The following is a 12,025-nucleotide window of genomic DNA, read 5'->3' on the forward strand; positions in this document are numbered from 1 at the left end:
CGTCATCGCCGTGGGCGGAAGATTCGCCGCTCGTCGCGAGGTTGGGTCGCGCGAACCCGTATCCCGTCCCCGCGCCCGTCGGGACGTCGTCGTCCGAGCTTTCCATCGCCAGCGGCGGTCCTCGGCTGGTCAACGCGTGTGCTCCGCAAGTGTCAAACCGGACCAACCGCTCAGAACATCCGATCGATCGACCCGAAGGCGAGTAATAAGTGTTACTTGTATTGCCGCCCGGATCTCGGCAGAGCGAGGCCGCGGGGGGGAGGAGATCCAGCGCCGCGGGGGACGTATCGGCGCTCGTGGAGTCCGTGAACGTCACGCGTGGAGTCGATACGATGGGTTCCGGCGCGGACGCGGACGGGTGGTGCGATCTCGGGGAGCTCGAAGACGCCGCCAAGGTGCGCAGCGGAGCGGGGGTGCCCAGTTTCTTTCATCCCGCTCGCCGTCGTTCGCCCTCCGTCTCTCCATCTCTCGTCGCCGCGTCTGACCAAACATTCAACCCAACGTCTCGCGCGCACAGGAGAGACTCAAGGTGTTGCATCAGCTGGACGCCGCGTGGCTGTCGCGTCCCTGGGACGAGGTGAGGCTTCCCCTTCATCCCTTCGCCCCCGTCGAAACCCGCGTTCAAAAAAAGGGTGCCAACGTGCGTCCGCTGACCTTCGTCCCCCGACGCGCGCGCGTCCCCGTTTCCACAGGATCTCCTGGACAGGATATCCGCGGGGCTCTTCCGCGGCGACGAGCGCGGCGAGCGCGTGTCCACCGCCGCGGTCAGGCTCGCGTTCTGCCACCACGAAGCGTCCAGGCGATGGCTCGCCGAGCAGGAATCGCGTCTGCTGTCGTCCCGGATCAGGCTCGGCGAGACGTCGCTCGCCGACGTCGAGCGCGCGACGGCGGAGATGGACCGTCACGACGCGAACGATGACGACGACGGCGACGACGGTTCGCATTCCCGAGCTCTGTTCGGAACCCCGCCCCCGCCCGAGGCGAATCACAGGTGGATCCCGTTCGAGCGCGCGGCGCCCCTTCTCAGACGCCGCGACGTCCGGCTGTGTCGCGGCTGGGCGAGCGTCCCCGAGGATCGAATGCGCGACGTCCTGATCGCGACGTACGCCGACAAACTCGTCAAGGAGCTCGAGACGACGCGACGACGTCTCGCGCACGTCCACACCGCCGCGGTCGGGTCATCCGCGGGGTTCGGGTCCCCGGGTGTCGGCTCGTGTCTGCTCGAGCTGGCGCGTTGGCGGCCGGCCAGGGACGAATACGATTTTTTGGGACGAGACGACGAGGACGATCGTCGTGTTCCTTCGTCTTCGGCACGCGCGGGGGCGGGGGACGTCGCGCGGGGGCGAATCGGCGGTGGGGGTGCCGATCGGGGTGCCGACGGGGTCGCCGACTGGGGTGCCGACGGGGCGGCGTTCAATTTCGAGGGCGACGCGACGGGGGGACGCGGGCAGTGGCGCCGGGGTTGGAGACGGAAGAAATCCAAGGATCGCCGATCCCGCGGGGGAAGCGATCCCGTCATCGCGTCGAGCCTCCCCGCCGGTTTGCACGTCCAGCCCACGCGGGTCGACGGACCGTACGGGCGGTTGCCCGCCGGTCCGTGGACGGTTGAGCTCGGCCCGGACGCTAAACGCGTGCTCCGGGTGCTCAGACGGGGAGTCAAGGGCGTCGCCGCGAGACCGTACCCGCCGTGCGTGAGGCGACACCTTCAGACGCTTCACCGGGAGCGGCACCTCAAGCACCACTCGCGCTGGCAGCTCACGCTGTTCCTCAAGGGCGCGGACATGTCCGTGGACGAGGCCCTCGCGGTGTGGCGGTCGCAGTTTTCGCACGGCAAGATGGCGGATTTTCAGCGCGAGCACACCTACGCGGTGCGACACTCGTTCGGTTTAGAGGGCAAGATGGCGGATTACCCGCCGCACACGTGCGAGAGGCTGGGGAAAAACTCGGCCAGGGGCGACGGCGAGCCGGGGTGCCCGTTCGCGGGTTGCGCGGGCGCGGGAGGCGGGAGGAACGATCGCGTCGACGCGCTGCGACGAGAGCTCGGCGTCTTGGTCGATCCCTCCGCCGCGGACGAGGTCGCGGCGGTCGCGGCGGCGGGGGCGCCGAGGGCCGCGTGCCGGGCTCTCTTCGATCACGCGCACGGGATGTCGCCGGGGACGGGGCCGCTGCGGGACCTGCGGTTCCCGCACGATTGGTACCACGCGAGCGTCGACCTGGAGGACGAGGCGCGGGAGGCGGCGGGTGCGCCGAAGGACGGCGGCGGCGGCGGCGGCGGGGGGGAGCGGGGCGGCGAAGGGGAGGGAGCGGCGGGGTCGCCTCCGCGGCGAATGAGACGGCGACACGTGGAGCTCGAGCTCGAGTCGTCGAGCGACGAGGACGAGGACGAGGACGGTGACTCGCGCGAGCTGCGCGAGCTGCGCGAGGTTCTCGGAAACGCGTAGACTGAACATATATAGGTGATACTACAACGGGTGAACCCCGACGTCGAGACTTCGTTCGGGCGTTCCCGAGTGCGCGAGTTTGGCGCATCGTTTGGCGACGAGACGCAAACGACGTAAAACGTTTGTTTTGTCAAAACTTGGCGTCGACGGTTAACCGATGCGGAGGCCGAGCATGATCCCCGCGCCGAGGCCCGCCGCGGACGGCACCGCGGACGATAGGAATCCGACCGCCTTGGCCTTCGCGGCGTAGAGGTCCTTCTCGTCGATCTTTCCGTCTTTGTTGACGTCCAGGACAATCTTGGACGTCTTGCCCACCAGCCTCTCGAGGTTCTTCCACTTGACGTCGATGATGTCGTTCAACTCCAGCCATCGAAGGAAGGCGTAGACGGAGGCGAGGATCATGACAGAGAACTTGGCGACGGTCTTGCCGAGGATGCCCACCCCCAGGCCGACGACGCCGGAGATGCCGAACTCGGTCCCGAAGAGCTTGGTGAGCTCGGAGAAGTCCAGCTTGTCGATGAGGTCCTTGGGATCCGGCTTGGCGCCCTTCTTCCCCGCGAGCGCGTTGGGGGCGTGCGAAAGGGTGGCCGACGCGACGGTGAGAGCGAGGGCGTTCACGCGGGGATTCCACCGCCAGTCGATGGGGCAGTCGTCGTCGCAGTCGTCCCCGCCGGACCCGCCCGAACCTCCGCCGGAACCTCCGCCGGATCCTCCACCAAATCCGGATCCGTTGTTGAAGTTGCCTCCTCCACCGTGGCAGGTCGCGGGGGCGACGCGCTTGGCTCGCGGCGCTTGCTTGGCGCGCTTGGAGACCGAGGGCCTCGCGGCGACGCGGCCGGGAAGGGAGAGGGAGGAGATGGAGAACGAGTGCATACTTCGCGTGGGCGTGAGTGAGTGTCGAGCGTGACGCGTCGTCAAATCGAATCGTTTTCGCGCGAAACAGACGACGTCTCGAAGGTGATCACCGAGTCTCAGCACTGCGTGACGGTCTGTGACTCAAGAATTTCCCCGAGCTTGCGCCGACTGTGATTGGCCAGCCAGAGCGAAGCTCCAGCGGAGCAAATCTTGAGGTTCGAGAACGTTCAAAGGCTTATCGAGACGAAGTGGTGATTCTCGCGCCGCCCCCGCGGCGCCTCACAGCGACGCGAGCCGCGCAGCACGGTCGCCCCGCGGCCGCGACCCCAGGAAACGGCTCCAGGGGTAGGTATCATGACGGCGCTCTCGACGCGGGCGCGCGTGCCGTGCCACGCGCAGTTCGACCGCGTCCGCGGGTTGGCTACCAACCGTCGTGTGGCGACGGTTCCCGCGCGGGGCGGGCGATCTCTCGACCGGCGATGCGTTCCTCGCGCGGTTTCCATCTACGACGCCGTGCGCAAGAGCAGCTACGACGACCGCGACGGCGACGGCTCCGGCGCCGCGGACGCCGCGGACGCGGCCGCCTCGTCCGCCGCCGCGGGGGGGGCGCCGGCCAAGGTTTCCGTGCGCGCGCAGGTGCCCCCGAGAAAATCCAAGCCCGGGCCCGCCGTCGTGCCGCCGGCGGTGATCTCCTCCAGGGCGGCCATGCTCGCCGCCGCCGAGGACCTCGCCAGGGACGTTCCCGACTGCGACATCGACGACGACGAGTGCGCCGTGCGGGCGATAAACGACGACGCGTCCGGGGACGAGCGGGACGGCATCGTTCGGTGGACGATCAAAGCGCTCGATAAGAACCTCGACCAGCTGGAACGGACCAAGCCCAAGCAGGCGGAGGTGGCGTGGCGCGTCGCGAGCGAGGCGGAGAAGGTGGTGCGATCGCCGACGTTCCAGAAGGGCGCGAAGGTGACGGGCGACGTCGGCATGGGCGTCATCAAGGCGGCGGCGCCGGTGGTTGGCAAAGTCGCGGGCGAAGCCGGCAAGTTTGCCGCCAAGACCGCGTTCAAGGCGGTCGTCGGAGGGGTGGTGAAGGGCCTCGACGGTCAGGCGAGCAAGGTGAGAAACGGCCAGGCGAACAAGGGCGGCGGGAAGGACAAGGAGACGGGGGCGGGTTCGAAGAAGGGCGGCGGCAAGGGGGGACTGGGCAGTCTGTTCAAGAAGTGAAATTTGGCTAGCGACGTAGACGGTAGCGCAGCAAAATCGGTTTAGCATTGCAATTGCGTAAAAAATCTGATTTGTTAGTCTACTAAAGTCCCATACGGGACACGTCGCGACCTCCATCGCGATTGGTCGACGGGAGGATCAAGGAGCTGACCTGTTCGGGATGTTCCTTTTTCCCGAAGCGGGAGGTCGCGCGGACCAGCACGCGGGACGCCGCGCGAAGACCGGACGGAGACGCCGAAGTAAGTCCGCGCGCACATCGCACGTCTCCGCGTCGTCGTCGACCGGCGAGCTTGAGCCGCGCTCGACCAGAGGTCCTCTCTCGTCCGCCTTCGCGTCGAGTCGTTTCCCGACCCCATCCCACTTTTTCAGGAGGGGCGCTTCGGGGACGAACAAGGCTTGCGAAGGCACCCCCCGGCGCGGGGGTTCTCGAGCGCGAAATGTCCGGTCCGCACCATCGCAGGCTCAACACCGAGCTCTTCATCACGGATGAGGAGCTCGTGGAGGTGATGGAGAGGGTGCACGAGCACATGGTCATATGGTAAGAGCGAACGCCCCGCACGCCCCGCGAACGCCACCTCCCCACGCGAAAGACAACCCTCAGAATTGAAACCCTCACCGCGTCGCTGACTCCCGCGCGCCCCCCCCGCCCGCACCCGCAGCCTCCCCGAGGCGCACGTGCGCGCCATACCCGGGCTGAGACCCAACATCGCGGCGTGGAGCGAGGCGCCCGAGGGATCCGAGTACCTCTCGGAATCCTTCGCCTCGCTCGGCGACGCGGCGGTGCCCGAGGAGAGGGCAATCGAAAACGACGCGACGCGCGGGGCGGATGGAAAAACGAACGACGACGGCGGCGGTTCGGGCGGAGGGGGAGACGCGAGCGCCGGGTCGGGCGGAGCGAGCGCAGGGTCGGGCACGGCGTCCCCCGCGCGGACCGCCTCGCCGCGGCCATCCGCCGTGGTCAGGCTCTCCGCGAACCTCGAGGTGGGCGCATCCGGGGCTCCTCCCCGGTCGGGATCGCCGGCGCCCAAGCCCGCGAGGCTCTCCGGGACGAACGACGGCGACGCGAAGACGCTCTGGATCGGTCGCGCGGCGGAGCTGGCGCCGTTGTTCGAGAACGGCGACGTGCTCGAGTCGCTCGCGGCGGCCATCGAGACGAGGCCCGAGACGGAGCCCGAGACGAGGCCCGAGATGAAGCCCGGGGTGTTCTTCCTCTCCGGATCGTCCGGCGTGGCGGGGGACACGCTTCGGTACCTCCGCATGCTCGCGTCGATGGGCCACCTGGTGATGTGCCCGGACGATTTCTGCGGGTGGCCGCAACGGCTGCGGCACAGGCGTCCTGCGGTGTTGAAACCCGAGGATCCGGCCAACTACTGGACCAACAACCTGCTCTACGCCAAGGACTCTTTCGCCACCGGCGAGCTGGTGTACGAGTCGTGCGCGGAGAAGTACACGAGCAGCAACAGGTTGAGCGTCGTCTACGACGCCACGCTCAAGGCTAAGCACGCGGCGATGACCAGCGCGTTGTTCAGGCTGCCCGACAGCATGCGCCGGCGCGGGATTTATCTGGCGGGCAACAGCGAGGGCGCCATCGTGTTGGGGATGATGGACGACGGGTTGCTGGAGCTGGACTCGACGCTGGGATCTCCGAGGGCGGACGGATCGAACGCCGGGGGGCCCGGGGACGATCTCGCGTTTGATCCCGAGCGCCCACCGGCCCGGGAGAGCCCAACGGGGAGGCGGGAGCCGGCGAGGCTGCTCGGCCGGATCAACATCGCGTACTCGCTCGAGCCCAACTACTTCACGTACAGGACCTTAAACAAGTCGCAGGGGCTGCTGAGTGGGGCGATGGGTGGCGGGGAATCGTCGGGGGGAACCGGGAAGTTGGGCAGCTTCGGCGCGATTTTCGAGTCCGACGCGTCAGACGCCAGCCACAGCGGGCACCACTCGAGCGGAAGCCGCGGGAGAGCTCCAGGTGCGGTGGAGCCCAGGGGTTTGTTCGGCAGCGCGTGGCGCGTGGACGTGCCCACGCTCTGCGTCAACGGCAGCGAGGACCAGTTCTTCGGCCGGCGGTCCTCCGTGTCCTCGGCCATCTTGCAGCGCGCCAAGGAGCAGGAAGAGCGCGACGAGGCCGAGGCGAACGGCAACGCGTAGAAGAACATGGAGACGTGGCGCCGGGGCGAGCGGCCGAACATAACCGGCGACGCGGGCCAGCGGATGAGCGAGCTCGGGATGACCCGCGCCTTCGTCGCGCAGATGGAGGGGGCGCGACACGCGATGTGCGACACCCACGACCTGGCGCTGTACAGGCTCCTCGCGGAGTTTCTCGCCAAACCCGAGGAGTGCGCGTCCATCGCGGAGCGGTGGGCCGAGGATGGGCAGATGAAGGAGTACGTCCTGTGGCGAGCGAAGATCGTCAAGGACAAGTCCGCGTTCGCCGCCATGGCGTCGTCGGACGAGGTGGCGTGGCGAAGGAGCGAGAGGAAGGAGGGATCGAGGTCGGGGAGGAGGCGAACCGGAAGGCTGTTTCACCCCTCGGCGAGCTCCTTCCTCGACCTCACCTCCTCGTTCGCGTCGTTGGTCACCGCCGGACAAAAAACGACGCCGCCGAGCTCGCCGGGCACGGGAGGCTCCCTGGCGGATCTCGCGGCGGCGTCGTCGGTCGCCGAGGCGCCCGTGAGACCCAGCCCGCGGCGTTTCTCGGTGGACGTCCCGGGAATGGGCGTGCCGCCTTCCGCGGCGGCGGCGGGATCCTGGGGCTCGACGACGAGCCGAAACGGTCAAAAGACGCTGGGACTCTTCGACGATCGAAGCGACGTCGTGCCAAAGCCGGACAACCCGAGGAAGATCAGCGTCGACGACGACGGAACGTTTCGCCGAATGCCGTCGCCGCTGCCGCCGCGGGCGATGCCGTCGCCGCCGCCGCCGCGGGCGATGCCGTCGCCGCCGCCGTCGCCGCCGCGGGCGATGCCGAACGCGTCGAAGAAGAGCTCGAGATCATCTTCGAAAAATTGTTGTGTGATGTGAGCGTCGGGGCGGTGACGGGGCGACGTAATAAGCCCCCGCGCCCCAAAGCGCTCGCGTCGCGTGTACCAAAAAAATCAAGTCGATTGTCGACGACGATGAATCTTATTATATCACACGTTGCAAAACTTCGAAACACGCATAGCAATAAGTTACGATGAGACGCCCGCGGTGCTTTCACGCGGCGGCGTGCGGGTTCTTCTCGAGGACCAGCGAGAGCATCAGCTCACCCGCCCTCCTGCCCTTACTCGTCAGCTGAATCAGCTTCTCGATCTTACCACCCTTACCAGCCCTGATGGCGTCGCCGAAGTCCCCGAGGTAGAGCCTCGCGGATCCGATCAAGTCATCCTGCGAGAGCGTGTCCTGGTCCATCACGCGAATGAGCAGGTGCTCGCGGCCGATGACGTCCGCCTGCGAAACCGCGAGCGGCAGCGTCGGCACGCTCTTACCGTCGCACGGCCAAACCGGGTTGAGATTCGTCTTGATCGTCTTCGTTCGCCACTTGGGATTCTTCACGTTTGGTCCGGCGTACCCGCCCGGGTCTTCCAACACCGAGCCGAAGAACACCACGTAAGGGTCGGATTTGCCGTTGATGTCCGAAGCGACGAGGTTCGTGGCGCTGAGCTCCTCGAACCGCAGGATCCACTGCGACGTCGGCGCGGACCACTCGTTCGAAGGGTAGAGGCAGAAGCACATCGTCTGAAACAGCTTCCGCAGGATCGAACCGTCCTTGACGGACGTGGACTTGGTCGCGTCCACCGTCTGCGTGCGTCGAACCTTCCCCGGGGACGTCCCGGCAGCTGACGTGGCGTTCGCCGATTGGACCGGCGCCATGTCCAACGCCACGTCAAACGCGGAAACCGCAGACGGCGTCTCTCGCATGGGCGACGTCGGCTCGGCAGCCGCGGACGGATCGTCGCTCTCGATGTGAACCGTCGCGGAGTGCGCGAGCAGCTCGAGCGTGAGGCCCGAGGACACGGGCTTGTGGTCGCTGGTGCCCACGTCGCCGGCGGCGGTCAACGAAGTCTGCTTGGCGGCGAAACCCTCCGCGGTTTTCCACAGCACGCGGTCGCACCACGCCGGCGTCCGTTGGGTCTTGTAGTTGAACCCCGGCTCGCGCTGCACCTTGAACGTGGGCATGTGCGACTTGGCGGGGTCCCCTTCCTGGAAGCCCATGAACGCGTCGCCGGCCAGGCGGGAGCGGGTCAGCTGGTCGTGCTTGAAAACTTCGGCGCGGCCCGGCGGCCCGCCCTTGACCTTCGCGAGCATCGCGTTAAAGCGCTCCTCGGTGGGCTTGCGCTTGATCTCGGCGCCCGGTTCGAGACCCCACTCGCACCGGTAGTTCAGGTCCCCCATCCAGACCAGGTGGTGGAACGCCTCGGTGCACTCGAGCTTCTCGCCGAACCTGCACCCGCCGACAATCTCGGCGAAATCGTCGTCTCTGCGTTTGCGCATGTCGTCGTGCGCGGCGAGGTGGCTGTTGATGAAGCAGACGGAGGTGTCCCACACGCGGCACGAGACACCGACGCCGCCCTTGTTGTTCATGATGTGCCCCAACCCGGTGGCTTCCGTGGACTTGAGCCAGTGGTGCACAGCCGGCGCGACGTCCGCGCGGACAAACGCGCAGATTCGCATCTGTCCGAGGGCGTTCTTGCAGTGCAACGAGTACGAGTCCCCGAGGGTGTTGGCGAGGCACGCCACCCAGTCGTCCTCGCACTTGTCGAACCCGTCCCTCGGGTCGTAGTCGCCCTCCTGGCAGCCCACCACCACCATGTCGTACGTGCCGAACTTCTTGGGCGCGACTCCCGACTCGGGGTTCGGGACGGGCGGCGGCGGCTGCGGCTTCTTCTCCTTCTTCGCCTTCTTGCCCTTCTTGCCCTTCTTGCCGCCGGTCTCGGAGACGGACGATTCCGGCTCGGCGTCCGTCTCGGAGTCGTCGGACTCGACGCCCGCGGCGTTGGCGACGTCCCGGGGCGCGACGGGGGGAAGCTTAGCGCTCGAAGCCTTGGACGAGGAGGATCCTTCGTCGTCATCCTTGGACGGCGGCGCCGGGAGGCCGCCGCCGGCGGCGGCCAGCTCCTCCATGGAGTTGCGCCTGGACGGCGTGCGCGATCCGCCCTTGGGCCGGCCCTGGCCGCACTGGAGCCACGACGTCAGGTCCGCGGGCGGGGGCTCGTTTCCGACGTTCCAGGTGCCGACGAGAACCTTGAGCTCGTGGGGCGCGCCGGCGGGGGGCGCCTTGAGGACGATGAGCTGCGCGCGAACGCGGCCGGCGCCGTCGGAGAGGTCGAGCCAGGTCGGGGCGGGGAGGTCCTTCTTGGAGTCCCTGTCCCACACCGCGGAGGCGAGGGGGGCGGAGACGACGCCGAGCTGCTTACCCCCGTCCGTCGCCCTGATCGTCAGCGAGCTGGATTCCGGGTGCGCGACCCAGAAGGAGAAATTGGCGAGCCACGGCGCGAGCGTGCCGGCCTTGCCGAAGGCGACGCTCTTCTGCTCCGGCCCGTCGTCGACGCGCATCGCGCAGCACGCGTCGCCGCCAGACTTCAGCTCGAGCTCGAGGAGGCGAACCCTGCGTCGCGGATGGGAGGGGGCACCAGGGCGGGGTCAGCGATCAAAGCGTTCGAATCTCCGTTTTTTCTGAGCGCGGTAACAACTGGGATTGGTCGATTCGTCAAAGGACGCGCGGGGGGGAGCCGCGTAGGGCGACGGTCGGGTCGAGGGGCGGGTTCGGAGGCGCACCCGAGTCGGAACGGCCTGCCATCGTCGGCCATCGTGAACACGTCGGCGTTTCGACGCGACGTGGGAGTCGACGCCGGCGCAATGAGCGGCCCGCCGAGGGGGAGATCCATAAAGATATCTCTCCGACGGAAATCAAAGGAGCGGCGTTCAACATCACGCGCGAGAACCAGGCACGGTGAGAGGTGAGGAACGTCAAATACTGGTGCTGTGCGACCGTTTGATGGTACAATCAGTGATGCACAGCGTCGTTATTTACGGTTAGAGAGGATGTAAATCTTCGCCGAGAAGCCCGTCGGAACTCCACTACAAAGGCGCACCGGCGAGGGGTCGGTCGGACGCCATGCGAACCTGGAGTGCACTCGCGCTCGTCCTCGCGCTCGTCGCGCGCGCGACGGGCGATGCCGCGGCGGACACCCCCGCGCGCCGCGCCGAGGCGTTCTTCCAGTCGTCGTCGTCGTCTCCAGCGGGCGGATCGAATCACACCAGCAACTGGGCGGTGCTGGTCGACGCGAGCAGGTACTGGTTCAACTACCGGCACATAGCCAACACCCTGTCGCTCTACCGCACCGTCAAGCGCCTCGGCATCCCCGACAGTAACATCATCCTCATGCTCGCCGACGACGTCTCGTGCTCCCCGCGGAACTCGTTCCCGGCGTCGGTGTTCGGCAACGCGAACCACCTCGCCAACCTCTACGGCGACAACATCGAGGTCGACTACCGCGGGTACGAGGTCACGCCCGAGAACCTCCTGCGCGTCCTCACCGACAGGCACGCGCCGGGCACCCCGCGGTCCAAGAGGCTCCTCACCGACGCGGGGAGCAACCTGTTCCTGTACATCACCGGCCACGGCGGCGACGAGTTCATGAAGTTTCAAGATCAAACCGAGATCATGTCCAAGGACATCGCCGACGCTCTGGAACAGATGCGCGAGAAGCGCCGATACAACGAGGTTCTGTTCATAGCGGAGACATGTCAGGCGGCCACGTTGGCCGCGCGGTTCTACTCCCCCGGCGTGCTCGCCATAGGGTCCAGCGAGAAGGGCGAGAACTCCTACTCGCATCACCTGGACCGATCCATCGGCCTCAGCGTCATCGACAGGTTCACGTACTGGACCCTCGAGTTCATGGAGAGCGTCACCCCGCACGCGGGCGCGACGCTCGCGCAGTGGTTCTCGCAGCTGACCAATCACAGGCTGCACAGCACCGCGAAACCGCGGCTTGAGCTTTTCCCGCGGGGCGCGCACGACGCCAGGGTCACGGACTTCCTCGGGCACGTCTCCAAGGCGGCGCCGATGGCGGGTGGCGGGTACGAGGGCTTGTCATCATCGAGGGGCGGTCGGGTACGTACAGAGTCGGCGGACGCGGGCGACGACGCGGCGACGCGCGGTGGCGACGGTCGCGGCGACGGCACCGGCGGGGGAGCGGCGGCGGCGGCGGCGGGGAAGAGCGGCGGCGAGGGTGCAAGGTTGAAGGTTGGCGATGAGGACGCCGGCCGTGTCCCGAAGGCTGTGGACGGCGGGTGGGCGACGCCGGGGGCGCGAGCGCGGGGCGAGGGCGTCGCGTTCGCGGCGGTGTCGTGCGCGGCGCTCGTCGGGGCGGCGGCGTGGGTGTCGGCCAAGGCGTACTGAGGGTTAGTTAGATTATAGGGGGTTAGTTAGATTACGTAGAGTGTGTAGCGCGGCCAGGGACCTTCTTCGCTGTCTGCCTTCTTCGCTGTCTGCCTTTTGTCTTTGCTGGGCTTCGTTCGCC

At 67.4% G+C, this 12,025-nt stretch overlaps 7 protein-coding genes across 7 annotated transcripts; 4 read left to right on the forward strand and 3 right to left on the reverse strand.

Moving 5' to 3' along the window:
* Positions 1–332: 332 nt before the first annotated feature.
* Positions 333–2,441, forward strand: MICPUN_59616 (predicted protein; the record flags this gene model as incomplete). The annotated part of the gene is made up of 3 exons (XM_002502972.1): positions 333–395; positions 518–577; positions 693–2,441. 3 exons carry the CDS (start codon positions 333–335, stop codon positions 2,439–2,441), a joined length of 1,872 nt encoding a protein of 623 aa, XP_002503018.1.
* A 150-nt stretch (positions 2,442–2,591) lies between these two features.
* Positions 2,592–3,314, reverse strand: MICPUN_59617 (predicted protein; the record flags this gene model as incomplete). The annotated part of the gene is made up of 1 exon (XM_002503324.1): positions 2,592–3,314. One exon carries the CDS (start codon positions 3,312–3,314, stop codon positions 2,592–2,594), a length of 723 nt encoding a protein of 240 aa, XP_002503370.1.
* A 336-nt stretch (positions 3,315–3,650) lies between these two features.
* MICPUN_59618 (predicted protein) lies at positions 3,651–4,517 on the forward strand (the record flags this gene model as incomplete). Its single annotated transcript, XM_002502973.1, has 1 exon — positions 3,651–4,517. One exon carries the CDS (start codon positions 3,651–3,653, stop codon positions 4,515–4,517), a length of 867 nt encoding a protein of 288 aa, XP_002503019.1.
* Positions 4,518–4,591: 74 nt separating this feature from the next.
* MICPUN_59619 (predicted protein) lies at positions 4,592–4,774 on the reverse strand (the record flags this gene model as incomplete). Its single annotated transcript, XM_002503325.1, has 1 exon — positions 4,592–4,774. One exon carries the CDS (start codon positions 4,772–4,774, stop codon positions 4,592–4,594), a length of 183 nt encoding a protein of 60 aa, XP_002503371.1.
* A 180-nt stretch (positions 4,775–4,954) lies between these two features.
* MICPUN_101192 (predicted protein) lies at positions 4,955–7,541 on the forward strand (the record flags this gene model as incomplete). Its single annotated transcript, XM_002502974.1, has 3 exons — positions 4,955–5,055; positions 5,177–6,664; positions 6,824–7,541. 3 exons carry the CDS (start codon positions 4,955–4,957, stop codon positions 7,539–7,541), a joined length of 2,307 nt encoding a protein of 768 aa, XP_002503020.1.
* A 174-nt stretch (positions 7,542–7,715) lies between these two features.
* MICPUN_59622 (predicted protein) lies at positions 7,716–10,055 on the reverse strand (the record flags this gene model as incomplete). Its single annotated transcript, XM_002503326.1, has 1 exon — positions 7,716–10,055. One exon carries the CDS (start codon positions 10,053–10,055, stop codon positions 7,716–7,718), a length of 2,340 nt encoding a protein of 779 aa, XP_002503372.1.
* A 562-nt stretch (positions 10,056–10,617) lies between these two features.
* Positions 10,618–11,904, forward strand: MICPUN_59623 (predicted protein; the record flags this gene model as incomplete). Its single annotated transcript, XM_002502975.1, has 1 exon — positions 10,618–11,904. One exon carries the CDS (start codon positions 10,618–10,620, stop codon positions 11,902–11,904), a length of 1,287 nt encoding a protein of 428 aa, XP_002503021.1.
* Between the last annotated feature and the right edge of the window lie 121 nt (positions 11,905–12,025).

Source organism: Micromonas commoda, chromosome 6, assembly GCF_000090985.2.
Source record: "Micromonas commoda chromosome 6, complete sequence".
Classification (NCBI taxonomy): domain Eukaryota; kingdom Viridiplantae; phylum Chlorophyta; class Mamiellophyceae; order Mamiellales; family Mamiellaceae; genus Micromonas; species Micromonas commoda.